The sequence below is a fragment of the Ammospiza nelsoni genome, chromosome 17 (genome assembly GCF_027579445.1).
Source record: "Ammospiza nelsoni isolate bAmmNel1 chromosome 17, bAmmNel1.pri, whole genome shotgun sequence".
NCBI classification, from domain to species: Eukaryota; Metazoa; Chordata; class Aves; order Passeriformes; family Passerellidae; genus Ammospiza; species Ammospiza nelsoni.
This window is the reverse complement of record NC_080649.1, coordinates 9,140,106-9,167,148: the sequence shown is the minus strand read 5'-3', so window position 1 is coordinate 9,167,148 and position 27,043 is coordinate 9,140,106. Positions and strand designations below refer to the sequence as shown.

Genomic DNA, 27,043 nt, shown 5'->3' with positions numbered 1-27,043 from the left:
GTTCTACCACGAGACTGTGATCACCCCTTCCTATGATGGTGTTGGGATATTTAGATAGGCTACACCTGAGACTTAAAAATGCACTTTAGTTTTTATTTGCTTAATATACCACATGCTGCCTCATAAAGAGGGGAATTGACAAAAACTACTTAATAAAAAAGACTTCCCCCAGCGCTTTCCATCTAACGATCTTTAAGCAGTTTACAAGTAGGACTGAAGAAGCTGTTTTTATTTGTGGATAATAATACCCACATTTTACAGATGGAAAAGCCATCTAGCCATAGGAATGCATTTTAGTTGACAATATTAACCTTACCTAACACATTGCTGCAGATTTCACACAATTAATAGAGGCACTCAGAACTCTGCATGATGCACTACACAGAATAATGGGGTCCCAGCTGTTCGACTGGGAAACTGCAACCGTGTTGTTGTTCCTGGATGGCTGAGTCAAAAAGGAATTCTAGGTCAGAAAAGATGAAGAAAACATTGCCTTGTAAGGGTCACCCGTATATTTCAGCCATCACCTCACTGTGTAGCTTGGTTCTGACAGGAGCAGGAGCTGCGTGGGCCCGGCTCCGTACCCTTCACTGTGCCCATGGGCAGGGCAGGCAGAGCTGGGGGCACTGGAGCAGGGAGGCACTGGGGCTTTGCTTTTTCTGAGTAACTGGAGCGGGGGGACACTGGGGCTTTGCTCTCCCTACGAAACTTCTCTTTTCTTTTTCACAGAGTAGTTGCTGGCGATACCTAAATGCGGGAGCAGGTTTAAACACTGAGAAAACCTGATGAGAACAACCCATGAAGGAACAAAGGAAGGTTGCCAATGCTTTCAGACAAGGGGTTACTTCGGTTCGCAGGTTAGGAACAAGCTGAATATGATGTAATATAAATTTATTATAATTTATTTAAAAGCCAGCGCATCTTCGGGGCAGGTTCCACCCTAAGTCGCCCCCACACACGGCGGTGCCAGCAGCCGCCCCGCAGCCCCCTGTCTGCTCCCAGGGCTATGCCAGGCCTCGCCCCAGAGCCGCCCGAGCACCGCTGCTCCCCTCACGCCAGGCCCCCGAGCCTCCAGCGCGGCCACAGCGCCCGGGCCCGCGGGGCGTCCCCGGTGCGTCCCGGGGCCTCCCGCCCGCGCCAGGCGCCGCCCCCGGCGGAGGCGGTGCCGCCCCCTCGGCGGCCGGGCCCAGCGGTGGCAGCGGCCGCGGGCCGGGGCGATGGCGGTGGCGGCGGAGAGCGTGTTCCTGAGAGCCCGCGGCAGGACCCTGACCGCCTTCCGCCCAGGTACGGGGAGCGCCGGCCGCGCCGCGCCATCGCCCGCGGGCTCTTCCCCGCCGCGCTGCCGGGCGGGAGGGGCGTGCGGAGGGAGGCCCCGGGTTTCCCCGGCGGCGGGAGGAGCTGCCGCCCGGGAGAGGGAGGTGTGGAGCGCCGGGGCCTGGGCTGTCTGCCGGCGAGCGGGGGACACGGGGGGCACCGGCGGCCGCAGCGCGGACGGACGCGGGGCTGTGGCCGCCCCGCTGCCCCGGCTGTGCCGGGGCGCGCCCAGGTTTGTCCCCACGCTTTGGCTCCCGTGCAGACTCCAGCAGTGTCCAGCAGCGGATTCGTTTTAAAATGCTTGTCGGTGCTGCTGAACCGGGCCTCCACAGCCTTTGGAGCTGTTGGTGCCAGCGCTGTGCTGTCCTGGGTTTGTACCTGTAGGGGTGACCTAACAGGTGACCGCTGGGAAAGGGCACCGAGGTGTAAGGTGGTTCACAGCTTGGTGAGATGCCGCTTTCCCCGGGGTGCTCAGCCGCGCTCGGGTCAGCAGCAGCGCAGGTGCTCCCCTGGCCCTGCCCCGCTGTGCAGGAGCAGCACTGCGAGCCCTGCGCTGCAGCCAGCCGGGGCAGACGCGCTTCCACACCCGCCAGGTGGGTAGGGGGACGAGGCCGAGCCAAAGGTGGCAGCCGCCTGTCCCTGCTGGTTCTGGCTTGTGGCTGGACACAGAGGAGCGCATTTAACACCTTAACATCTCAGTGAGTGCACCTGTTTGTAAAATTCTCCCAAGGATGGAGGTTCTACAGTGTGCTGGGGCTTTTCAGGGACACAGCTGTGTTAAGAAATCATTTTCCATGGTCATGTATAGAAGGTCTTCTATTTCTCTGTATTTATGAATTTCAAATTGTATTGGTTTGGTGAGGTCAGCAAGTCTATTTCATCCCATCGATTTTGTGGTCTTTTCTTGGGTTGTACTGGAAATATTTGGCTTTGCTTGTTGCCAAATAAAGAAAAATCACCAACTCAGAGCATGTGAAGTATATGTATACAGCCATTCTGGCAACCTATTAATTGCAGATGGTCTGGTTGGTTTGGAACAGAATGCCTAGCATTTGCTGAGGGGACAGATGGCAGACAAGCCATCTAGTTAAATCAACTATACAGTGGAATTTTGACAAAAGGAGTGTTCAACAGCAGTGTAAAAATTTCTGAGTAAAAACTGTATTTAACTCCTTGAAAATTTCCTTAAACATGGAAGAAAATGTCATTTGGGACCAGGTGTGCTTCTTTCTTCTAAAGTGTTTGGAATTCTTTAAATATTACTTAAGATTTTTCTTACCAGTTGGTTCCTTCTAGTCTTGTTCAGGATTTGTTAGGCTATCATAGTCCAGCTACCATCTTCGGGTGCAAATTTTTTGTAAATAATTTACTTGGGTCTTTCTCAAGAGGCTAAAGTTCAACACAACGTTTTAATAACTAAATTATTAGGAAAAAAGATAATCAAGAGCTGTTAAAACTGAGGCAAATTTTCATGCAGTTTAAGACAAAAATCAGTTGCTGTTTTGTTGCTTTTCTCAATCTTAAGGTTCCACTCCCGTTAAACATGTATCCACATTTTCTGCTACTGCTGTGGCTTGGCACACTGTTTCCTTTTAAAGTTTGAAAGCCACTCTTGAGAGCTAAATTTCCTTCCTTTTTTCCTACCGTTTCTGCAAAGTCCCTCTTCCCTACTGGTAAATTGTTCACTCTGCTTTTACATAATGTGGAGGTTACACCTGTAACCTACTCTCCTCTGCCCTTGATGTGGGACATGTGCATGAGGAGCTTGAGGTGAGAGATTGAAATTATCCATATAATCAATGAGGCACAGTAGTAAACAGTGTATAAATACCCTACATGATTGGCAAGAGACCTTTGTATGGTTTGACTTTACTTTGTGAAATAAATTGTCTCTTTTATGCCCATGTGAAATTTTGCTTCAACTGTCTACTTCTGTTAGCACTTGAGTGAAGAAACAGGACCATATGTTTGGGTAAGTGCTGTCTTCACCACTTCTCTCCAGAAGTCAGGGAGTTATTTGGCGTTTTGGTTGTTTTTTTTTTGGTCCCGAGTATGTCAGTAGCATGCTGTGCAAAGAATTTCTTTGGTGGAAGTGGTGGAACACTTTTTTCAAGTAACTAAACAAGTGATATTCTGTCAGTTGAACTGGTTGAGAAGTGTCTGTTTGAACCTGTCTTTTGCTAGTTCTAGTTGATGGTTCTGAAACCTTTATGTGGAACAGATGAATAACCAGTATTGCATCCTCACAGTCTCAGTTCCACATGTGATTTTGTGTTCCTTTGTCATACCTCCTTCACCAATCTTGTACATACTCTCAAAGTTTATTCAGTTACTTCTCGTATTTTGATTTTGCTCTGTTCTCTATTCCTTTCCAATCTCTGATTTTTTCCATTTTTGAATGTTGAGGTGATTCTTGGTAGCACTTGGTTAAAATCATATGAAGTTGGTGGTGTTTTCCCCACGTGCACTATGCTGCACATTTTTGCACAAAGTTCATCCTTTTTTGAACACTCACTGCATAGGAAGTCTCTCCTCAGCTCTTCACAACCAGGCCTGATTTTCATGCTGTCAAATGGCTTAATTTTAGCAAATTCCACTTCCTCACTGCTCAGTTGCTGTGACAGATTGTTTTGAGTTGTTGAACAGTATATAGGTCCTAGTACAGATCCAGGTGGCATCTGGGTGTCTTGTCCATTTTTGTTTTTCTTACCAGTTTTCTGTGCATGCAAGGACTTCATTTTGTATTTCCAGACAGCTTGGCTTCCGTAAGAGTCTTTGGTGAGGAACTGTAAGATCCTCATGGAGATGGGATCAAGTGGATCTCCCTTGTCCCTGTAAAGCTGTTGATTACTCTTTCTGAAGAATCAGTAAACACAGGAGCTACTGTCTTGGTTAGTGCTTCCATCACTTGTCTGTACAGATGCCACTTTTGTAGACAGTTGTTACCAGAATCCTTTTAAATGTGGATGTAATAGTGGCCACCTCCCCTGTTCCTTTGGTGCCAGGGCAGGTTTAAGGATAACTCCCCAGGAGTTCACTGGTTTTCACTTTTGAGGAGTTCTATGGATGCCACCCAATCTGAGTGGTTTGTTAGTGCCTGTGTCTGTTTGTGGAATCATCTACTGGTACTTTGATTTGGAACAGACCTAATGTGCTGTCTCTCAGGAGGAACTATCACATTAGATCTTCACAAGTGGATGCATGTGGATACAAAAATGTACCTTGTTTTTTATTATTTCAGCCTTTCTTTTTGGGTGCATCTTGCATGTCTGGAACACCTGTTAACCATAGTGGCTGTATGGCAGACTACCTGCTCCTAATTCCTGTACAAAGTGCTTTATTAGTTCTCAGTTTTATCCTGTTTTCAGTTCTTCACTTTTTTTAGCTTGACCTCTTGGACTTCAGTATCAAACCTTTCAGTGTATAAAATCTTTCCTGTTTTTTTTTTATTTGAATGCTTTAGCTTTTCAAAGGACATTGACCTGCTCTTACCAGCCTCCTTATCACTGTTACTTAAATAGTTTAGACACTCTGGATTCTTTTTGGTCTTTCTGAAGTCCTTAGTAAATGCTGTGCATATGGTCTGAGCCTCTGGGATAGTGTCTTTGAATAGTTTCCATGCTGCCTTCAAGGATTTTTGCACTTTTTAAAAGCATCATAATTATATATAATTCGCCTTCTTTTGAAATTAAATACAACCACAGTTGATTTCTTGCTTTCTGAAGAGTGTTAGAGCTTGGCACATTTTGATTACTGTTCTAGAGCTCTTCAACAGTAATATTTTTGAGCACTGATCAGAACTGCTTCCCAGCTTGCATATTCCATTCCCAGTACTGTCTCCAACTCTCATATGGATTAGGGAAATTTTTACGTGGGTTTTCAGAAACTTTCTGTGACTTCACCTTGTCATTATGCAAGCCACCCCCCTTCACACCTACAGTTCTGGGCTGTAAAGTTTTTGTAATGAGTTTACATGTTAAATTTGGGGGTGGGCATAAGGCATGACTAGAATTTAGCTTCTGTAGCCCTCAGTACAAATAAACTGTGTCTGAGAGGGCATTTCTTACCTTGATAGTTATCTAAGAAGTTTAAAAGTATCTTTTGGTAACAGTAGCACTGTCTCTTTTTTTAAGAAACCATGTTCTGTCATTTAGGTTTCTACTGACAGTATTTTTGTAGTGCATAATTTCTAGAATAATTACTCTTTAAAAAGTTTTATTTTTTCTCTGAAAATGTATTTTAATTCCTGTTTTGAAGGGTTTTACCCTTGGTACTTATAATGGCATAATTCATGACAGGTTGCCTTGGTCATCCAACAGAACCTTCAGTAGTCATGTCTTTGGTAGACTTCCAGGTACACATAGAAAAAAATAGCTGAAAGACTTGCACTTTCTTTAGACTGAAATCTTTGGTATTTAGCCATACAAAAATAATGAGTTTTACAAACCACTTCTATTGAGAATATTTTAATCTATAACAAGAAATTATTAAAAATGTAGCACAGTTCCTTTATTGGTTTTTAAGCTATTTCAGGACTGAGAGTAATGGAAACAAATTGTTGCTGTTTGTGTTGTCTGTGATGTATACATTCTGACTTAAGAGATTCCATTTTCCTTCCTGCATGGACCTTCTTTGGAAAACCAAGGTTGTGCTTCCTTTTCAGTTTTACTCAGAAAAAGAGTCACAGGCACACTTTGTAAGCAGGGACAACTCAGGGCAGGGAACCATGTCCCTGTGTCTGCTGTGCTCTGAATTTCAGGTCTTGATTCTCCTGTCAAACCCAACGTGACAGTGAGGGCATCTTCATCTTTGTTACTGCCTGTGGTGCACTGAGCAGGCACTGGAGATGTGTCCATGTCCAAACTGCTCTGACACAGTAGTGTCTAAAGAGAGATTAAGGACAGGATTAACTTTCTGTAACTGATTTGTTTCCATTACATTCTGCAGAGTGTAGGGAAAGAAGAACACCAATATACGGTTGAACCCAACCAATGTACTTATAAAAAATCCCCCCAGGGAAATACTGGAAATCCCACCAGGATCCACAATTCTATGTGCCTGTCAGAGGCCAGTGGTTTCTGTGAGCAATCTCAATAAATGTGTTGGTGATCCTTGGAGATGGGGAGAGAAAAGAGATGTGAAACTAGGAAAAGCAAAAGGGGAAGAAATGAAGGCACAGCAAGAGATTAGCTATTGTCCTTTAGAAGTTGGGAGAACCTGCTGAAATCCCACTTAAGTCCTTGAAGTGTCTCTTTGCCTGTGATCACAGTACATGGCTGAGGTTCTCTCTGGTGAGCTGCTGCTGACTTCTTTGGTCCTTCACAGAATTAATCCTTAGGTAAAATTAGAAGCTGGCACTGTTTTTCAGCCAGTGCTACTAAAAATACATTGCATCGATCCTCTGTCTGTACTTTGGCATTCATGGGAGCAGAAAAAGAGTGGGAAGCTATTGAAACTGAGGCATAACAACATGTTCAGTAGTTGGACTACTTCTGTGGCCATCAGCTGTGCTTTTAAGGAGGTCTGGAACCAAAACTGATATGAAATCTGAGTTTTCTGTTGCTTGGTGTGTAAGAGCAGCTCCACAGACATTGGTTGTCCTTCAGAAATGGAAGTCATATGTACCTCAGTTATCAGAGAAGTCTCAACTTTGTTCTGCATTTGTGTTTTCGTATGGTAAATTCTGAGAATCACAAACAGCTTCAATGTCTGTAAGGATGAAGAGCCGATTTTGAGGCATTATCAGCTTCATTCAATTTTGTGATGGAAGCAAGAGGACAGAAAAAATTGTTAATTGAATCCTAATCTTCTATTGCTTTACCTAGCATGCACTTCATCTAATACAGCTACATTGCTCATCTGAAGGCTCAAAAATTCAAACTCCTAGTGAGAAAGATGCCTTTACCGTTATTCCCACTGAAGTCATTTGCTGCATTTGAAGGGATGATGGCCATTGTACACATTATTTAACTGAAACCTTCAGAAGTAGCAGCTGGGACCTGGGTCACGACTCGAGGCTTGCTGCAAAAGCAGCTTTGGGCCTGCCACCACTTGTGCCAGTGGTGTTTGTTAGTTCCCCTCTGCCAGGCTTGGGCAGGCCCCCAGCATGGGAGCAGAATGATCCCCTGGGCACTGCTCTTGAGATCCAGTGCAGGGACCAGAGAAAGGGCTCAAACAGGGGCTTGTGGGGCCTGGCCACAGGGCAGACAAAGTTCATTTGCTTGCTCACAGTACCTGTTCTGTGGGTAGCTGAATCAAGACATGAACAAGCAGCTGCTGAGGGAGAAAAGGAGGGTACAGAATACTGGTCTGAACAGGGTCCATTGATAAACCACTTCATTATAAGGCAGAAGACTCCTGGATCCATCTGTGGTAGTGGAAGATGCTTTTCCCAGCTGTTTCTCATTGCCACCCTCTCACCGTATTGGTTTGTTGGAAAAGCACTCATGCAGACCTAGTCCTGGGGTTTTCAGCAGAATTAGTGAAATTGCACTGGTAGCAACACTTGGCACTTTAGCTGGACTGGTGTCACGGCTTGCCCAGATGAGGAAAAACTTGCAAAAACAACTCTGAAGACCAGTGAGGGCCCTCAAGAGTTACCTCCTGGATGTGCTGAATTCAGAACAGCCTTAAGGTTGGTGCTATGTGCAAGTTCACACCATTGGTGTACTTATACAACTCTAATCATGATATTCTGGTTTTGTATTTAAAGTACTTAAAGCACATTTCTGATTTTAAGAAAAAAGTTAAGTTGTAAGTTTAAACAATGTCCTTACATTATTTTGTTCCCATATACTTTTGTTTCATGGGAAACAAAAGCAGTGAGTTGATAAGTAATAAGCTAATGGTATTTGGTTTAAGTACGAAGGTTATTTGTTTTTAATGTTTCTGGTTGGAGTGATCAAATAACAAGACAAAGGTAGAAAATATTTTTTCAGCCTTACTGTTATTTTTCTAACTATTTGATAAGTTATTGAATACCACAGAAGTTGCTATTGACTGAATTATTTGACTAAGACCAGTTAACTAACATTTTAAGTAAATGTTATTTATATAGCCCTGATTCCTGGCTCTCTTCTGATATCCCTGCTTCACTTTCTTCATTTTATCGTTTCCTTTCCTACAGGAGAATATAGCACATACCTTTGCATCATTTTCAGTTCCTTTCTTTTTTCACCTCCTATCTCCTTCCTTTTCTCCCCACTCTTCACCACCTCCACCCCTGCATCTTCTGTTTCTCCTTTCTTCTGCCATTTCTTGATTCTGTCTGTGTACTGAACTTCTCTTTTTGAAATTCATCTTATCAGTCTCTCTCTTTGCCTCACATGACCATCACTCACCCACTCAAACCAGAGCATCTGTGCACAGTCTTAGAAACATTCAGGTACTTGAAACCTAGAGAGTTTCTGTATTGGCATGAATATAAGTCAGGAAAATAAAATATCCCTGAAACATATATTAGAATAACCCCTAGTCTGCCTTTCCCACCTGCTCCCTGCCCGTGCATTGTGTCCCTGCCAGACCTGTGTGTGTTCAGGGTTCTGTGTGAAGTTCCCTGGGAGCTGGGCCAGCCCTGCTGCCTGTGCACCCAGCCAGGGCTGCTCCAGGTGCTGCCTGTGGCCACCAGCACCATGCTGGGCTCTGACAGCATAACACAGTCTGTCCATACTTGAAACACAGGCTCTGAAAACAAATGCTGGCTCTTTTTCTAAGTAGTCTCTGTAAAAATAAATAAATGGAGTTATATTTTACTTAGGCTGCTATGGTAAAAATACTGACTTCAGATTAAGCAATACAAAGCAAGTAGATTTTGCTCAGCATTGATTTATCAGTACTGTCTGTCAGGTTGCTGGAAAAGGGACAGGTAGTAGTAGTCCTGCCATCTTGTTCAAAGGTTTGTTCTTTTGTCCTCATTTAATGAATAAATTGTGCCACTCCTTCAAACCAAGTTCCTGTTCCAAACATTCCTTTTTTCATTTTCGTTTTGTAGAGGTCATAAAGGGCTTCTGATGCAAGCTTCCTTAACTGATTTTTTTTTCTTATAGCTTTCTACCTATAAAAATTGTAACTTGGTTTCTCTGCACAGTGCCTTTACTGCCTTTATCATGTAAGCTGCTTTTATGTCAACTGTATTTTTTCTTGCAAGTCATAAAATAAAAACCTAAATTATTTTTGGCATTCAACTGGTTCCATAAGGCCTATACTGCAAACTCATAGATAGATAGATCATTTCACTTCTCTGAACAGTTGTATAACTTGAAGAGTAAATTTTATTCCAGAATTAAAAGCCAATGAATGGCTAGAAGTTTCTGTCTATAAAATACATGATTATTATTTAGAGTAAGTCGGTTCTGGTATATAAATAATTTTGTTTAGAAATGAAATGTTACTTTAACTAAAGTGCAGAAGCTTTCATTTGGAAAAACGATCTGGTGCCATAGCAACAGATGACAATCACAAGCAGCTTCCGGGGGTTGCCTGCGTTCCTCATCCCTCTCTCTGGCCTATCCATATCCATGGTGCAAGAGATGAATTCTGAACTCAGTTTGCTAACCTTGCTTGGAAGAAACTCACTCCCCTTCTTGCAAAGTGTGAAACTTCAGTTCTAGAGCTTGTGGAAGGAAATCAAAAGTACATCCATGTGTTGAACATGCAACTTCTCTACTGCTGCTAGAAAACCAGAAGACCATTTGCCTCAAAATGGATTTCAGATCAGATTGACATGATATGAGAGTATATTTACAGATTATATTTTAATTTTAAATCATTTGTATATTTTCTTTTTAGATCCAACTATAGATGGATGTAGTCTGTGCGTTTTTAACAGTTTAAATGCTGTTTAAAAACCTCCCATAACAGTAAATGTATTAAGCCAAATAGAGCTGTCAAAACTAAAATATTCAGGTTGCAAATGAATGCATATAGACAGCTGGGGAAACCACAGTATACTTGTGTTTGTACTTCAATTCCAGCTACAGATATAAGTATGGGAAACAGGCTACGAATTTTTCTTTTAAATTTGTAGCCAACTCTTGTTTTATTTGCCCAATGTTGAGATTTTTTTCTTCCAGATGGGCTTGTAGTCCTATATGTCACCCTTTGTTGTGCTTGGTATTACAATACTGGAGAAAGAAGTATTCAAAGAATGGTACCAGTACAGATTCTGTCCTACCCTCTGCCTACACTGACTCTATCAATAGAAGTTTGTTTCTGAGTTCTCACCTTTCTGTCATAGGTCTTGGGAACAATTGTGGCAGCAGTAAGTTTAATTTTCATTGTTGCTGATGATTCTGATGCTGCTGGGTGTAGTGTTTGCTGACCTTGGACCTGTTGAGTGGCTTCAGTTCTGACTCCAAAGAATGTGCTACATCCAAATTTCTCTAAAACTATGAGAACAAAAAAGCATCCAACTCCTTAATAATTTAAGAAAAAGTCTACTGGAACCATGAAATGTGAAACCTGTGTATTTTAACTTGGTAATTAAAGAAGCAATAATTGGAATCTTAAAAGAGTCAAATGAAATCTAATGTTACACACTTGTGCTGTGTTGTAATCTTGCAATTTCCAGCACTACTTGCTGAATTCTTCACATACTTCTCCTCTAATCAGTCTGTAATTACTATGTGGTGTAATTAGATTAATATGCTTTCCTTTATTACAACTATACATTAGAGGAAAATTTTGTACTTCTGCCTTTATATTTGTCCTGTATGAATGAGTACAGAATTCTGTACTTGAATTAAAGCAGTGTCAACCTACTGAGGTGAAGAACAATCAATTTAATTATGTGTGGAAGCTTTCATTCTCTTTTAAGTCTCTCTACTGTTTTTTTTTCCTTTTTTTTCTTCTTAGATGCTGAGTACCAATGGAAGGGGCCCTTCTACTTCATCCAAGGAGCAGATCCTCAGTTTGGACTGATAAAAGCTTGGACCCAGGGAGACACTAATAATGGAGATGATGAATGGGGAGAAGAAATTAAATTAACAGAGCAAGCAGTTCAGGCTGTTAACAAACTAAACCCTAAACCCAAGTTCTTTGTGCTGTGTGGAGACCTTGTCCATGGAATGCCAGGTAAGTCAATTAAAAGTGCAGAATGGAGGTAATAACTCTATTTTTTTATACTTCAGATTGGCAACAAGGCTAATTTACTTGACTTCAAAATAGTCTTTCATAAGTATCATTAGTATTAGTTTCTGTTTTGGTATTTTGGGGGAAAAAAAGCTGTGATTTGTAGATGATTCTTGAGATATTATTCTGATTTTTTCATCTGACTTTGTGTACATCCTACTTTGTACATCTGTACTTTGTGTACATCCTACAGCTGTACATCTGTACATTCATTTATTAATTGCTTGCTTTGAGGGGCTCTAGCCACTGGGGAAAACTAATGCCAAGAAAATAGGAAAAACTAGATGTGGCTTTTTGGGTACCTAAAGTGAGTAAGGCTCAGAGAATTCTATAGATTTCTAGTGCTTAATAGATTCAAATATTTACATTTTAAAAATGCTAAAGGTCAGTGAGTTTGAGCTCTAGCAACTCTGTCCTGTGATTGTGGGACTCTGAGCTCAGTGTGTTTCTTTGTACCCTGAGAGGAAGAACAAAAAAACCATCCAGAAAGGTGAGTTACAAGAAAGAGAAGTACTTTTCTGGGAAGTGGAATTAGGTGTGGTGTTACCTGCTGAGAAGTGGTCTGGAAAGCAGAACTGAGCTCGGTGTCCCACATTTGTTAGCCCTGATAAGCAGCAGAGCTGCAGACAGCCCTGGCTGTGTCACTGCCAGCACCACAATGCACCAGGGAGCTGCAAACATCCTGTGCCTTGTGCTCTGCTCTGCTTCACACTCCACCTGCACCTGAGGAGCTGCTTCCCAGCCCCTGCTCACACGGCAGGGCCTCGAGCACGTTGGAGACCTTGCACTAATTCCTTCAGTGTCCCACAGTGGTAATTTTAAGACTTTAGCTGTCAAATTGATTGACAGTATTTGTAGGCTTTCTTTTGATCGGAACACAGTTTTGCTGAAAGAGTGGGAAAGTGTAAAAAACAACAGATTTAAGCTTGATTGAATCTACTGTGTAACACCTCAGTAGCTTGACCATAAAGTATGCCATGGTGAAGTTTTATTGGCTTACATGCTTCCATTAATTTTGGAATCATCTTCCTATAGCAGAGTTTTAATAAATGTTTTGATTAGGACCTCTAATTTGTGGAGGTGTTGCAAATATTTTGGTTTCAGTATCTCTTGAAAGAAAAGTCAGGACAAATAGTAAGTGTTATACATCCTGTTGAAAGGGATCTTGCACTCTAAAAATTTAGAAAATCCAGGAGGCTAAGTTGGTTTCTTTTTGATAACAGTTTACCTGGATATTTCTCAAATACTCATAAAACAGTGCAAAGTTCTGAGTACTTTTGTCTCTTTTGACTTCAAAGAACATTATGCTAAGGCTTCTCTGTTGGTAGAGTTTAAGTGTGAACTAGAGAGCCACCAATATTCTGACTCCCACTGGGCACTGAATGGCTGGGTACAGTAAATCTTGTGTGTGGTACTGCTGGTATTTGGCTGGGTTTTGTTTTTCTAGCAATGGTTCTCTGTAGTCATTATTGTCCCTTTTGCCAGTGTATGTCTCAGACTTGGGAATGTTTTAAATACAAACCTGTCAGGGCTTTGCAAAACATTAGCATTATTCATTTTGCTAATAGACATGTGAAAGAAACTGAGTGGATTGTACTGGTGAGATCACCTACATTGTGTGATGGATGTGCTGTGCCTTGTATAAATATTTGAAGCTGCCTCATGCAATTTCCAAGAAATTGCAAGAAAGAGCAGTTCATTACTCAGTAAACTTAAGGGTCTTTTCCAGGCTAAATGATTCAATGATTCCATGATTACCTCACTTGAGCCACCATATTTTAACTTCTCTAATAATTTCTTGGTGATTGAAATTATGTTAATAGTTTTCAAGCCTGTGTTATCATGTAGTTATATAAAGTGGTTAAGGAAATGCACTATTAAAAGGAATTGTAGAATATTCAGCTGGAACAATTACTTCATTATTGCCTTTGTGTTTGTACAAATGGCTTGCTCTGCTGTGTGTTGATAAACATAAAAGTACAATTTAACCATTAAGTTGTACATAAAAGGACAATTTTACAGCCCTTTGTCTTTCTGTCAAAACTGATGACAGAGATAACAGTGACTTGCTCTGTGGTGCAGATATCTGTGGATTAGCAGTCTTGGACTAGTTGCCTAAAAGGACAGGGAGGTTATACAGATTTTTAATCAATTCCTGTTGGTAAAAAAGTGAGTGGGCAACACAGATCTTCCTGTCTTCTCTTAAAACATTTTATCATGGAGTACTAAGGGTAAAGTTTTTGATGGACTGTTTTAAAGCATGCACTGTAGCCATTTAGCTGAACCAGTGTTGAAGCCTTTTGCACAGGAACTCCAAGAAATCTCAGAATTCCAGCAGCTAGAAGTGATGAACAGAATCCTGATCAGCTGGGAAGCAATCAGGCACAGCACTTGGAATCCATTACAGATGTCATTAGAGCAACGAAGTAATCATATCTTAGTATTTAGCTGCTGATTAAAAGTAGTTTGTACTCTGAATATTATTTCCAGAAGTTTTTCTTGATTACATAATCAGAATAGGATATCTATTCTTGGTAACACTAATATTGTGGTACAATCACATCAAGAATTTTAAGTGTTACCTTATAGTGCAGCTATCTCACTGAATATAATTTCTATGAACTCTATGCTTACATCTAGATACACCATGACAATGAAGGACTTCCTTCTGAAGGCATTTATGTGCATTAAGTATAATATGATCTAATATGACAAAAATGGTAATCTGTAAAACATTGTTGATCAGATTATGTGTTTATTTGACTGCATTTTTCTAAAACTCTGGGAATTGATTTCTAAAAATGTTACTGTTCTCATGTCAAGTTGGAACCTTCTGTTTGGTTTTATGAAAACTTCCCATGTGGTTCCTTTACCAATACACCTGGAGCCCAGCAGTCCAGTTCCAGTCCAGCAGCCAGTTCCTCACCCATCTTGTTCTCCACTCATCCAGACTGCAAGATCCCAGCTCCACAGCCCTTTGATGATTATAGAGCAGTGTCTCACAGTGACATCAGCCAGCACTCTCAGTACTCTTGGATTCATCCCATCAGTCCCATGGGCTGGCCTGGGTTGAAGCTTTACAGGAGATGCTGATTCCATCCCTGATGTTTCCTGTGCTCCATTAACTCTGGGAGAATGTTTCAGTGCAGGGAGGCAAGGGAAGCTCTGAGTACCTGCTGCTTGTCACTGCCTCACACAGCAGTGGGCTGTATTTTATTATTTTATTGCTAAAGTAGCAGTAGAAGCTTTTGCTGCCTTCTGCTGCCCTCAGAGTTGCAGCCCTCAGAGCACTTTTCCTTACAGCAGCCCTGCATACCTGGGTACTGTTTCAGTATTCCTTCTTTCAAGTATGTTTTTGGTTCCAACTCCCTTTTATGTCCTTTTTTCATTGGTTCTCAGGCATGAGTCCCTCATTTAGCCAAATCATTCTCCTACATTTTTCTCTCTCCCTCTGTCTTCCCTGAGTATCCAGAAGGACCATTCTTGTGTTTGTAGGACCTTGTCTATGAACACTGTCAACCCTCTCAAACTCTTGCTTTCAGAACAGCCTCACACATTCCTGTGGCTGATCCCTGAATAAGCCGGGGTGCTGTCATGAGGCCACAGATGTGCTCTCTGCCTTTCCTGCTCCCCTCAGGGTCTTGAACTCCACCTTGGAGGCTGCTGCAGCCAAGGCTGCCAGGATTAACACACCCCCAGCACTCCTGTGTTTGTGAGCAGTAGGAGAGCAGGCCCTGGTTGGCCTGTCTGTGTCCAGGGATTGTCCCACACTCCGTCCTGGCTTCCAGATCCCCTGGACTGCTGTCAGCAGGTGTCAGGGATGTACGTATCCCTTAAGTCCCAGGGCAATCTAGAGACTTTTTCAAGTTGCTCATAGGAGACTTAATCCATTCTTTTGTCCTTTTTGGGTTGTCTGTGCCAAAATCCCACCTTTAGTGGCTGAGCTCTTCCCCAGTCCTGACTCAAGTTCAATGAGGCTGGTGTTTGTTTCATTAGAATAGTGCCCTCCAAACGTGGGGCAAACTCCCCCATCTTCTTTCTTGTCCCTCCTGTTCCAGTTTAGCATGAACATTGTGCTTCCTTCTCCATCTCATACCTCCAGTGTAGATTGGTGTCCAGGAAACAGCATCAGCATTTCAGCACCTTTTGTTACAGCAGCAGAGAATTCAGCTGTTGGCAGCCAAGGTCACCCTGCTGAAGCCACTGAGAAACACTGACTGTGAAGCTGAGAATCCAGCAACTATTTTTAAGTGGCTGAATTCCTTCAGAGAAAATTGTTTAACTGCATTTTTTTAATGATGCTACTGCTATCAGTAACTTGATAGTTCTAGCCAGGAAAGTTATTTATGTGATGTATTTAGTCCAGGTGTTTAATTTTTTTTCATTAATTGTTCTGGCTACATGGCTATAAGAACAAGACAGCAAGTCTCTTTCAAACTTACTTAACTCTGACTGTAATAAAATGTCACTGTTTAGAGACTAAATGAAACGAGACTTGTCTAATAATGTGTATAATCACAAAAAACCTGATAGAACTTGATGAAGCTTGATCTGTTAGCAGTGTGATAATGGATCAGTGAGCAAGTAATGTTTATGCTTGCAGTTTTAAATTCATTTGTGTGTATGTGTTAATTACAAGAAATCAAAATCACTGGAATTTACTATTACGGCACTTGAAATACACTGTGAACACTTTGCTAATTATTTTAGTTAATGTGAAGGTATAATAATCTTTAATATACACATTCCTTACCCAGGTCATGCAGTGCTGTAATCTCACATCAGCCTTTTCTGTCAATTAAGCCCAAGTAGTGACATTTTTCTATTTTTTTGATACCTTTGTTTCATATTATTAAATTGTTTAATTAAAGATTTTCAAATCATTATTTAGAACACATTTCACCATTTGTGCTTTTATAAATGTATATTTTTTAAGTTGAACAAGCTAAAACATCTGATTGTTTCAATCAGCTTTACAGAGCTGCAGTCATATCTAGTAATGTTTTCTTATTGCTCCTTGGTGTGCTTGCTGTCTGTATCTCTCACTCTCTTTGTTAGGCTGTACTTGGATTGTGAGAGCTTCCGGGACTGTGTCTGTTACATATTTTCATGTTTTTCTGAGTCATCTAATGTGTGTTTCAGGCTGTGAGCCCGGGCATGTGTTGTTACTGTGAATAGTTTAAACAGGAGGTGACAGGAAAGGCCCTGACAATAGACAAGCTGAAAACAGAGGTGCCCCAACTCTACACAGCTCATTGCTGATGTTCGTGGTCACTGAGGCACTGCAGCCTTGAAAGCTGCCAGAAGATTGCTTTGTGTAATGGGGAAAAAACAGCCAGGCAAGGCCCCAGAGCTGCAGCGCCTTGTGCTGGTGAAGGGTACAGACTTGCCTTCCATGACTGGCATCCTGTAAAAAGCAGTCATGAATTTGGGAGAGAATTGTCAGTGTCAGAATCACTGTGGGACTGCGGGAGATGCAGGTGCTCTGCCTGCCCAGTGAGCTTCCTCTGTCTGTCTCCTGCTTTCTGTCCTTCAAGCATCGAGCCCCTGCCTACAGCCAGGATGTGTGGCTGTCCTGCTGCTGCTTGCAGGGGCCCCAGCTCTTATGGCTCTCTGGTGCCAGCCAGCTCCCCCTGCCTGCAGCCTGGGCTCTGTGTCTGTGTGTGCATCACTGGTTTGCGTTTTCCCCCAGGAATTCGCACGTTCCGCTAACGCTCTTAACTCCTCCATAAAGCCTCAATAAGGCACATCAGCTCAGTTCAGCTAATTACAATTTTGGGCAACAGTATGTTCTTTATGTGAAAAGTGAAACTGCATGTCTCCTCAAAATTATATACCCTATCCTCTCTCCCATGCAGTGTTTCTTCGTATAATAAAACAGGCAATGATGTGCAACAAGATTTTTAAAACAGGTGCCAAATGTTGGGATTCTGAGTTCCTATTTAGACAGCAAGTAAGTGACAGTTTTTCAAATCAGTATTTCTCCATTTGACTCCTGCTTGACAATTTGATTATCAGAATATGAGATGAGATGGGCATACTGCCTTTTATACAATTAGTCCCTCTTATGAGCTGTGACACGTCCACAGAGGAGAGTGAAGTTATTTACATTCAGAATAGACAAGCTGCAGAGCTGAGGAACATCAGAACTGATGGTTCTGGTGGCCAGACAGTGGTATGGCTTCAGTTCTGTTTATAATCACAGTAGCATTTGAAGGCATCCTCTCTACTGGGAGAATCACAACTGCATTAGCTTGAGCTTCTTTCCCATGCCCAAATTGGATGTGCATCTGCCATGGTCCAAAATATTTGTCTCTCCCTTTCTGTCAAATATGGAGTGCCTTAACTCCCTCCAAAAATGTAATTTTTATAGACAATAAATCTTGAGACACAGGCTGCAGCGTACAATTGCAAGCACCTCTAAAAAAATCTCTTTAATTTGCCTAATTTTTTAGACTGGGGAAAGTACACACCATAGCAAATGTTCCTAGTCAAAGCATTATTGTTTAAGACCTATTTGTGAATGTTCTAAATTCTCTTAGTTAAAAAACCATATTGGGCTGACCAGGAAAGGTCAGTGAATACTTTGATTGTGTAAGAGCTGAAGTTGGTAGGTCCCAGGAAGTCTTACCTGTCTTTTAGTCCAGGATCCACTAAAAAGGAGCATTGAGGAAATGTCCAGTTTTATCACACTTGATAAAGTCCACAGTCATTTGGCCATGTGTGTTCTGCCTTGTTAGGAGTATCACCCAGGCCTTTGCTGTGCAGAGCTGTGCATTTGCAGCTGCTTTGCAGCTGGGCTGTCCTTGGCCAGGCAGGTGCTGCACTCGTGCTCGTTGTGTCACACACTACAGGGACGAGGTGTTGGGAGCTGGAGTTCTGCTGCTGCTGGGTTTTGCACACAGCATGAGAGAGGAGTGTACTGCTGAAATCTGCATGCAAATGCACAAGCTGCCATTTATACATTTGTGAACTGAATAAATTACAGAGAAATGTCAGGTCCAATTCAAGTTCTTAATGCTGTATACAGTGATTTGGTAAGACATTCCACAAAGGGAAAAACCTGTGAACTGCTTTTAATACTGCTTTTAAACTACCATTAAATAACCAATTTTGCTTAAACAAGGATAATTAATTTATTTTTTAAATTTGGCCAGATAAAATTAGGTTGCATTGCTAGCCCTTAAGGGAGGCATGTATATAAGGAGATATTTTGTCAAGATTTAATTTTAACTAAAATTATAGTAATTCTCAAAAAAGTTCCTTTCTCATCTAGAAGGCAAGAGCATGAATGCTGATGTTTGATTTGTCCATATAGAAGGCATATGAGCAGGTCAAAAAATTGTGTCTTAAAATAGGCTCCACCTTTAAAAATGGCTGTAAGCATTTCACCTTTACTATATTTACCTTTTTTGCTATTTGAACTGTCTGCTTGGTTGACTAACAAAAGCAAGTTTGTGTATTTTTTTAGCTCCCAGCAGCGTGGCACAGCTGGGGAGGAGGCAGCTGTATTCCAGTGTCACTTGCAGTTTCAGCAAAATTGTCAGCTAAATCCCAATTCCTGAATCTTTGTCAGGGAGAATTGTAATAGAGCATGAAGTAGAAAAGACACAGATTGACTTTTTAGGTGCAAGGCAGAAGCAGAGGCTTTCAAATGTTTATACTGAGTCAGGGTATAGGTAAAGGTTGTATTTGTTTGAGTGCAAGGTAACATTTCTATTAATATGTTACTGCCTGATCCATAGGGCAGTGTTTAGGTGTGACCTAGTTTCCTGACCACAAGGTAGTGTAATCTAACTAAACTCACTGCCTCTGTTTCTTCTGCTGTTGTAACCTAACTCTGATATGCTTGGTAGGATGGAATCCAAACCAAAATGATTCTTGGCTATTTTCTTCTCCAAAGTCTTACACCAACGTTAATTAATAATGGCTAAGGATTTGGGTAAGCAGCACATTAGTTGTTAAATATCTAAGAATAAGGGTTTAAAGAAATGCCACTGTGGTTGCATAAATAAACATTTTGTAGCAATTATCTGATTCTAGTAAAACCTAATGGAGCGTTCAAAGCCTCAAACAGCTTACTGTGAAATTACATTTGCTCTAATCAGCCCAGAGTAGGGAAGCATCAGAGATCTCCACACAAGTCCAACAGGCTCATATTGCAGAGAAACCAGAAGCAAATGCTTAATCTTCAGGAAGTACACATTTATTTGTGTTTTAGACCGTGTTCCCTAGTCTAGTCTACAGTTGAATTTAGAAATCTGATTAGCAGATCGATATCTCTGAATATTAAAACCTTGGAGATGTAATTAGCTACACAATTTTCTCAGATCTTGCATTTATGATACAAGTACTAGAGACAGTACTAAAAATCTAGTACAAGTACTGGATCTTTTCATGAAGTTTTTTAAATTAAGTTTGGTTTTGGTACTGTAGCATAGAGGGTTTTTTCTGTTTGTGATGATTTCATCAGTAGCACAGACCCAAAGGCAGTGGTGGCCTGTGCTTGCTGTGACAGCTCTGTGTTGCTGGGAGATGAGCAAGGATAAGAGCAGAGTTGAGCTTAAGTGAAGGATAATACTTATTTTCACAGCAGAACATGGAGCAGTAAATGCCATGAATTAGGTTGTTCTGTGGGCACCTGTGTGGCTGGCACTCAGAAAAAATGTCAGCATTTGCAGTCATTATATTTAATGTCATGCACTGAAACCAGGAGCAGTTGATCCCCTAATAGGCTTCCTTGTTCAGTTGGGGATTTTGTAATTGCTTTAATGTAATAATTGTTCATTATTAGCTTAAACTAGAGTTAAAATTGATTTTTGTTTTAATGTTCAAAGTTATATAATAAAATTAATTCATATTTTCATGTAGGAAAATTTTTGTGTGATCATTTTTTGAACCTCAGAACAGATTATTACTTGTTTCAAATGTACTGAAAAAGTCACAGCTGTAGACAAATGAGTATTCCAGATTCTGGTTTTCACTGGAACTGATGCTCTTTGAAAGTTAAACTGAGTAGTCAATCAGTTTGTTCAGGAGTGGATATAGTCATATTTACATTATTTTTAACTGTATAATTTTTTTTCATCATAAAATTGTCTTCAGGCTATTTGAAGATTAGCAATATATATGTCTAAAGAAGAAAGAGGAGACATTTTAGCTATTACAGCACAGACTAAAGCAAAAAAAAACTATTTCAGAACATGACCATAATGGGTTTATTAAAATGGATCAGCTTATTCCTGCACGTAGTCATTTGGAATGACACAGTGTGTTGCATTAGTTCATTACAGCAGACACCAGAGGGGAAGTTTTTAATTTTAAAGCAAGAAACAATGAAGAGCACTGGTAAGGCTGAACTGGGTGCCAGGGAGGTTTCCTTTCTATGCAGTGCCCTCTCCATTATCACTTTTTTGTAGCCTCCCAGGACAAAAGAGAACGTGGAGACCAAAGTGTTTCATTCCACTCACAGCCCACGAGAGAATCACTTTTATGGGATGATCAACTGTAAAGAGATGAGCAGAGGGAAGAGTCTGGCCCTGGGGAAAGGCAGGAGGGAAGGCAGCACAGTGAGGAACAGTGTCAGAGCTCTGCGGTGGAGAAGCTCCATCTCCATCAGTGCTCTGAAGAGATGCTGTGGGTTGGTGCTTTGAAAAATGGCAAGGTTGGAGCTCAGATTTTTATGTTAATGCAGAGCAGTCAGATGCAGCTGCAGGAGGAGCCTGGCAGGTACAGAGTGGTGTTGATGATACCATTGGGTTTGGACCTGTGATGTCTTGCAAGTGACGGTGGCCCCAGTGGGGCTGTGCCTGGGGAGGGGTCAGCAGACAGGGACAGTGTAGGATCTTCCTTGTAGCCCTCTTAATCTGGAGCCAACAGCCAGGTATCCAAGGCAAGAGCAGGGATGAAAAGCAGTCCTAGTCTGACAGGAGGAGGCTGCTTTCCCACAGAGATGGAGGTAACATCAAACATTTCTTCCAGAGCATGTTTGACTATAGCCTTGGACCCCCTTCTCCCTAGAAATTTAGTGAATAGTGATAGGGGAGGTCCTTTAAATGGAGGAGTAGGGCAATTGTAGGCAGTCATGAAAACACAAAACAGGACAAATATCTCAAGACTCAAAATAGTTTGACTTTTTCATTGAAGCAATTGTGATGCACTGTAAGGCCCAGGAAAGTACACAAATCTATCTGTTGTTGTTTTTTAACAATCACGTGATTGCTTTCAACGATAATTAATTGTCTTTTGATGTCAGAGTACTTCTGGTACCATCATAAATTACAGAAGAAATGGGCCCAGTGCTTTTCTAAATCTTGTTTTCATAGCTGGTGTTTTGACATTTTGTATTTTGCTTTTATCAAATGTAGGTACTATTTCTATTTGATGTTTCCTATAGTATTTTTGTCTGCAATGTATGCAGTCTCTTGGGTTAGATGTTAAACAGATTGCAGTTGTTACATCAGGGCCTTTCAAGAGTGTTGCTGGCATAAAACTTGATTTTTCTTTTTTTTTCTTCTTCAAACTGAAAATTTGTACTTTCCATTAAAAACAATGTGATTGCAGCTCTTCTAAGTTTGGGACACTTAAGATACATTAAAATACAGAGAGCGAGTAATGAGAAATCCAGGAAATGATTGTGCCACATTTTTGCATATTGTTAAATTATTTGAAGATGTCTGAGCTAAAGGCTTCTCTTACCTTGGGGGGAGTACTCAGACTTCACCTAACACCAAGCCAGGAATGCTTGGGGGTACCACCTCATAATGGCATCATAATCCCCCCCCTTCCCCCTCCTGATTCATATCAGTAGAAAAACTGGTACTGTTGTTAATTAATTGATAATTTTTCATTTGGAATACTTCTGGAGGAAAAGTTACAGTGTTGTTGGGGGTTACTGTACAGGAAGGACTGTGTTGTACAAAAATTGCCATCAGCATTGCAGATACAGCTTGGGGGGTAACAATGCTCTAAGTTGTTTTTAAAAGCTGGTGCCTTACAAAAGCTAAACCCAACCCAGTCTTACAGTGGCACTCCCTTCTGTGGAGTACCAAAGGAAATTGTAACTAAGGATTAGTACCTATAGGATTATTTCTTTGGTAGAATAATCTGTAATTCTGCTGACTGAAGACAGCTCTAGCAAAAGTGCTGTAAAAGTACTGTCTTGAAATCTGCTCTTTCAGTGTGTGAAGAAGGCTGCTTGTCTTGGTTCCTTTAAGCAGTGCAGGACAGAACACTGGAGCTGCTGAGGCAAACAGGGATACACAGCAGGAAACAACAGGCATGGTGACATTGCACCTTCATGCTCCTGTTCACATCACTCAGCTTTCAAAAGTGATAGGCTGGGAAGCTGTGCAAAATTGCACACAACTGCACCAGCAACAGTTCTCACTTTCATGTTTTTCATAAAAGCTAAGCTGCCCTTTATGGGCTATTAATTTGTGAAATAATTTATCTCAGGGCAAAACTTTATTTACACTACCTAGCATAAAGACAGAGAATTGTGGCCTGGAATTTAAAAATGTCACTGCAGATGATGCCAGGATAAACATCACAGAAATTTATTTCACTTGCATCTACCCTGGCACTTCACAAATAATTTTTTCTAAGTATTGCCTTTTGGCACTATATTATTTTCCTATTCACCTACAGCAAAGCTCCCTCTAAGCCAAAGAAATACATCTCCATCAAACAGAAATGTTCTTCATAAAAATTGGAATAATTAGATATTATAGCTCTGTGCCTGAGAGAGATTAAAAGGATATTTTTTATGCTGTGGCAGGGACCACTTTAATTTTCCAGTGGCTTTCTTCTTTAGCACTGTCTTTGTCCTCTTTACCTGTTCCTTACCTCAGACGTAAATTGGGGAGGTGCCTCAGGAGGGCTGCAGTGGCACACATTGTGTGTTGTGTGTTGTGGTGGTGCAGCTCAGGGCTGCTGGGACAGCTGAGCCCTTCCTCTCCAGCACTGTACAAGGGGTCCTGAGACATTCCTCCACTTTATCCCACCTTAATCTCTGTGGGATTCTCTTCTTTTGAAATTGTTTTGACCTTCTGCCAAGCAGGTCAAGCCAAGATGCAGTTGTTCTAAACCAATCTCTCCTTAGTAGGGTTTCCTAGGCTGTTGGGCAGAGACCTTGTTTTCCATTTTGAGCAATCTGTTTTCTGCAATAAACACTGAATATGTTTCTCTGTTGCTATAGAAATAATATTTCATTAAATGAGGGAATCAGTGCCCTGCTGTCGACAAATCTAATCTAAGTGTTAGTCTCTAGAGCTTGAATTTCACCACTGGGAAGAGGTATACATAATTCTGCAAATTATTTCTGTAACTTTTGCATAAATGTCTTTATACTCTGCAACTGTTAGCTAAATTTCCCAAAGTGATAGCATGGAGTTTAACATGGTGTAATGTGTTTACATGGATCTGAACAGAGCCTTCCCCCTTTGCATTTCCCCACCCTCCTCCCCCATATATTTTCATATTTAGAGCTTGAAATGTCCAACTCTTTCCATAGGAAAATGGGAAGTGGCAGTAAAAGCAGCACTCTCAGCCAGGTTCCTTACCCTGTGGACAGCAGTGTGCCAGGTTTATTTGAATTTCTTGTTTTATTTCTAAGAATTCAGCATCTCCAAGTAATATAAATGTTATTTGCCCTGTTTTTTTTCTGGGATTAACAAGAACAGCCTAAACTGACCATTAATATACCCCAAAAAGTGATCTGCTCTCCAGTACTTTCCAGACTCCCCTGGGTATCATATGCTCAGTATTTGTCAAGTTACTCAAAGATTTTCCTACAATAACTTTCTACCCTCCAGCAGTTAAACCCAAGAGAGTTGTGGATTTTGACTTAATGCACCTCATATCAATGTCCTTACATTTAGCCAAAATTTATACCTAATATGGGGTTTTTTTCTCAGTATTTTTATAAGGCTGTAGAATTCTGGTAACAGCAATAGCGTGGTACTAAAGCCTATAACTGTAGGGTATATAAAATAAAGTGTTTGTTAATAAGGGTCAGTGTTTGTCAACATATTCATCATGAGTATTTTGAAGAAATTGTAAAAACCCCTTTTATCTCATAAAATACAGGAATTGCAGTACAGGAAGCCATTTATGCATTTCTGTGTATAAGGTATGTGTAAAAAACACAATTAAAAGTACACCATTGATTGGCACAGACCTGTGTATGTTAGAAACCTGAATTCAGAGTTCTTGTAAAAATCCTGTTACAGCTTTTGGTTAAAAAATGGAGTTATTATTTGTGAAATGGGCCCACGCTCTATGTGTGTTATGTATTGCAGGACAAAACCAATTTATACGTGTTCATTTAATTAATTAATAATAATCTTGTCAATGGCCTCTAGTTAAAGACAAGTCCTTAGAAAACATAGGAAAACCTCTGTAATCATTAGAGTAAAATACCTCCCCTTTTAAAACTTCCTTTCTGATTTTTTTTTGGTGATTGTAAGTCAATCTGTCAATACAATAAATCTTTGTAGGCTATGACAAATTCCTGACATCCAGAAGAGTACCTGTATGGATATGCATATGAATATAAATACATTGCAGGGAAAACTAGTCAAGTACACAACTATTTTTTTTTCAATTTAATGGCATTCTTATTATTAAAAGAGACTCATCAATAAATAAGTCATCACAAGACACTGATTAAATTTTTGCTGTTAAAATAGTTCTTGTCGTGAAAAAAAAATCAAAACAATGAACAACAACCTTTAATTTTGTTGCACAGCCATAAAATATAAGCCAGAAGTTGGCCTGGTTTTTACCCTTGTGCTGTTGCACCATCCAAAGGTGCTGCATTTTTTCAGCACATCATGAGTCTGTGGATGAAAAGAATCAGCTGCAGCTCCTGGTGCAAAGCAGTGGCCATGGCATCACCTTCTGCTGTGCTCTCTGCTGGGTGCTGTCCAGGGCCTGCCTTCAGGGCACCTCCTGGAAATGGCTGCAGCCTTGGGAAGGGAGGGACTGGGCTGGGTGGATGCACAGGGATAAAGTGGAGATGTTTTCATCATGATCACATCTAATACACAATATTTTCTTCCTAAGCACAGTTCCATAAACAAAACCTAACAATGAAGGTGAGAAAAAAACATAAACACTCAAATGTTTTGTATTTTTTTTTTCTTTAGGAACCCGATGGAAAAAAAACCAAGAGCAAGATTTAAAGAATGTTCTGAAAAACACTGACCAGGACATACCACTGGTATTTGTCAGTGGGAATCATGATATTGGCAATACTCCATCCAGAGAAACCATAGATGATTATTGCCAGAACTGGGGAGATGACTACTTCAGCTTTTGGGTTGGAGGTGTTTTCTTTCTTGTGTTGAATTCTCAGCTATACTTTGATTCTTCCAAGTGCCCTGAGTTAAGGCAAGCTCAGGATGCCTGGCTCGATGAGCAGCTGGCTGTTGCTGCAAAGCAGAAATGCAAGCACATAATTGTGTTTCAGCACATCCCTCTGTTTCTGAGCCAACCTGATGAAGATGATGATTACTTCAACTTGGAGAAATCAGTTCGCCAGCAGATAATGGAAAAGTTTCATAAAGCAGGTATTTTCTCAAACTTTCCTACTCTTGAATTTTTGTTTCAAATTGTAATGGCTCTGCTGCCAGACAAAATACATTTAATTTAAATGGTACTGTTTTCAAGGAATTTTTGAATACAGCTTATAAGCCTCATTGTTTCCCATAGATCAGAATTATCAACTGAATCTACTCACCTGTAAAAAGTACTGGACAAAATTTAAAACTTTGAGTGAGAAGTAAAAAGCTAAACATGAAAAATTCCTTAGCATAAATAGCAAGGTTTCCATTTTTCAAGTACTGACAGATACAAGACAACCTGAGTTTTTCCTGCCTACAGAGGGGAAGATCAGGTATTGCCATAGGAGAAAATTACAGAATTTATGTTTTACATAAAACATGGAAACAGAATTCAGAATTACCTTGGAGGTTGCTTTCTCCCACACTGAGCCAATTTTAAACCAAGAGTGTAATGCACCCCAGATTTATTCAGTGTTAAAACAAGTCTTGCTCTGCTAAAATCAGTCCTTTGCACATCCCTTTCTAATAGGGGCCATGTCTGGGATGAAGGGCAGGTGGAGCATGTGCTAAATGAGTAATTGTACCAAACCCCTCAGCTTTGTGTGATGCCACTTGAGCGCCATGGAGACAGACACAGTACACAGCTACTCCTCCATGCTGTTCCCATTGTTTCCTGGTAATTGCCTTCATGTTCCTGGAGTGTGCCAGTCCCTCAGAATTTCCTGCCATCCTGCCATCGCTGCATCACAATGTCATTTTCTCTGTATCTATAAGAGAGCACATTATTTGGATTGCTGAACAATGCAAATTTTTTATGATCTTGTTCCCAATTTACCATCTAATTGTTAAGCCTGGCCTCATCCAACTCAGCCTAATTTCCAAGCTCTCAGTCTCCTACTGTTTCCAATCAGTAGGGCCAAAATTCACAGCTATCTGAGGGCTCTCCAGGGCACTGATATATTTGCAGATTCAAGATTTACAAGTGGGATTTTTTTCCCCATAAGGAGACACGCTGAGAACACCTCATATCTTTC

The 27,043-nt window shown here is 41.0% G+C and overlaps 1 protein-coding gene across 2 annotated transcripts in view; it reads left to right on the top strand.

Annotated features, from left to right (window-relative positions):
• Positions 1 to 763: 763 nt before the first annotated feature.
• CPPED1 (calcineurin like phosphoesterase domain containing 1) overlaps positions 764 to 27,043 on the top strand; it is a 39,687-nt gene continuing 13,407 nt past the window's right edge. Inside the window, exons 1-3 of one of the 2 annotated variants that reach the window (XM_059484629.1) lie at positions 764 to 857; positions 11,167 to 11,385; positions 25,593 to 26,015. In XM_059484629.1, coding sequence (XP_059340612.1) covers positions 824 to 857; positions 11,167 to 11,385; positions 25,593 to 26,015 — 676 coding nt within the window. In that variant the 5' untranslated portion in view covers positions 764 to 823. Of the gene's footprint in view, positions 858 to 1,170; positions 1,285 to 11,166; positions 11,386 to 25,592; positions 26,016 to 27,043 lie in introns of those variants that run through there. The other variant, XM_059484628.1, reaches the window with a different exon arrangement.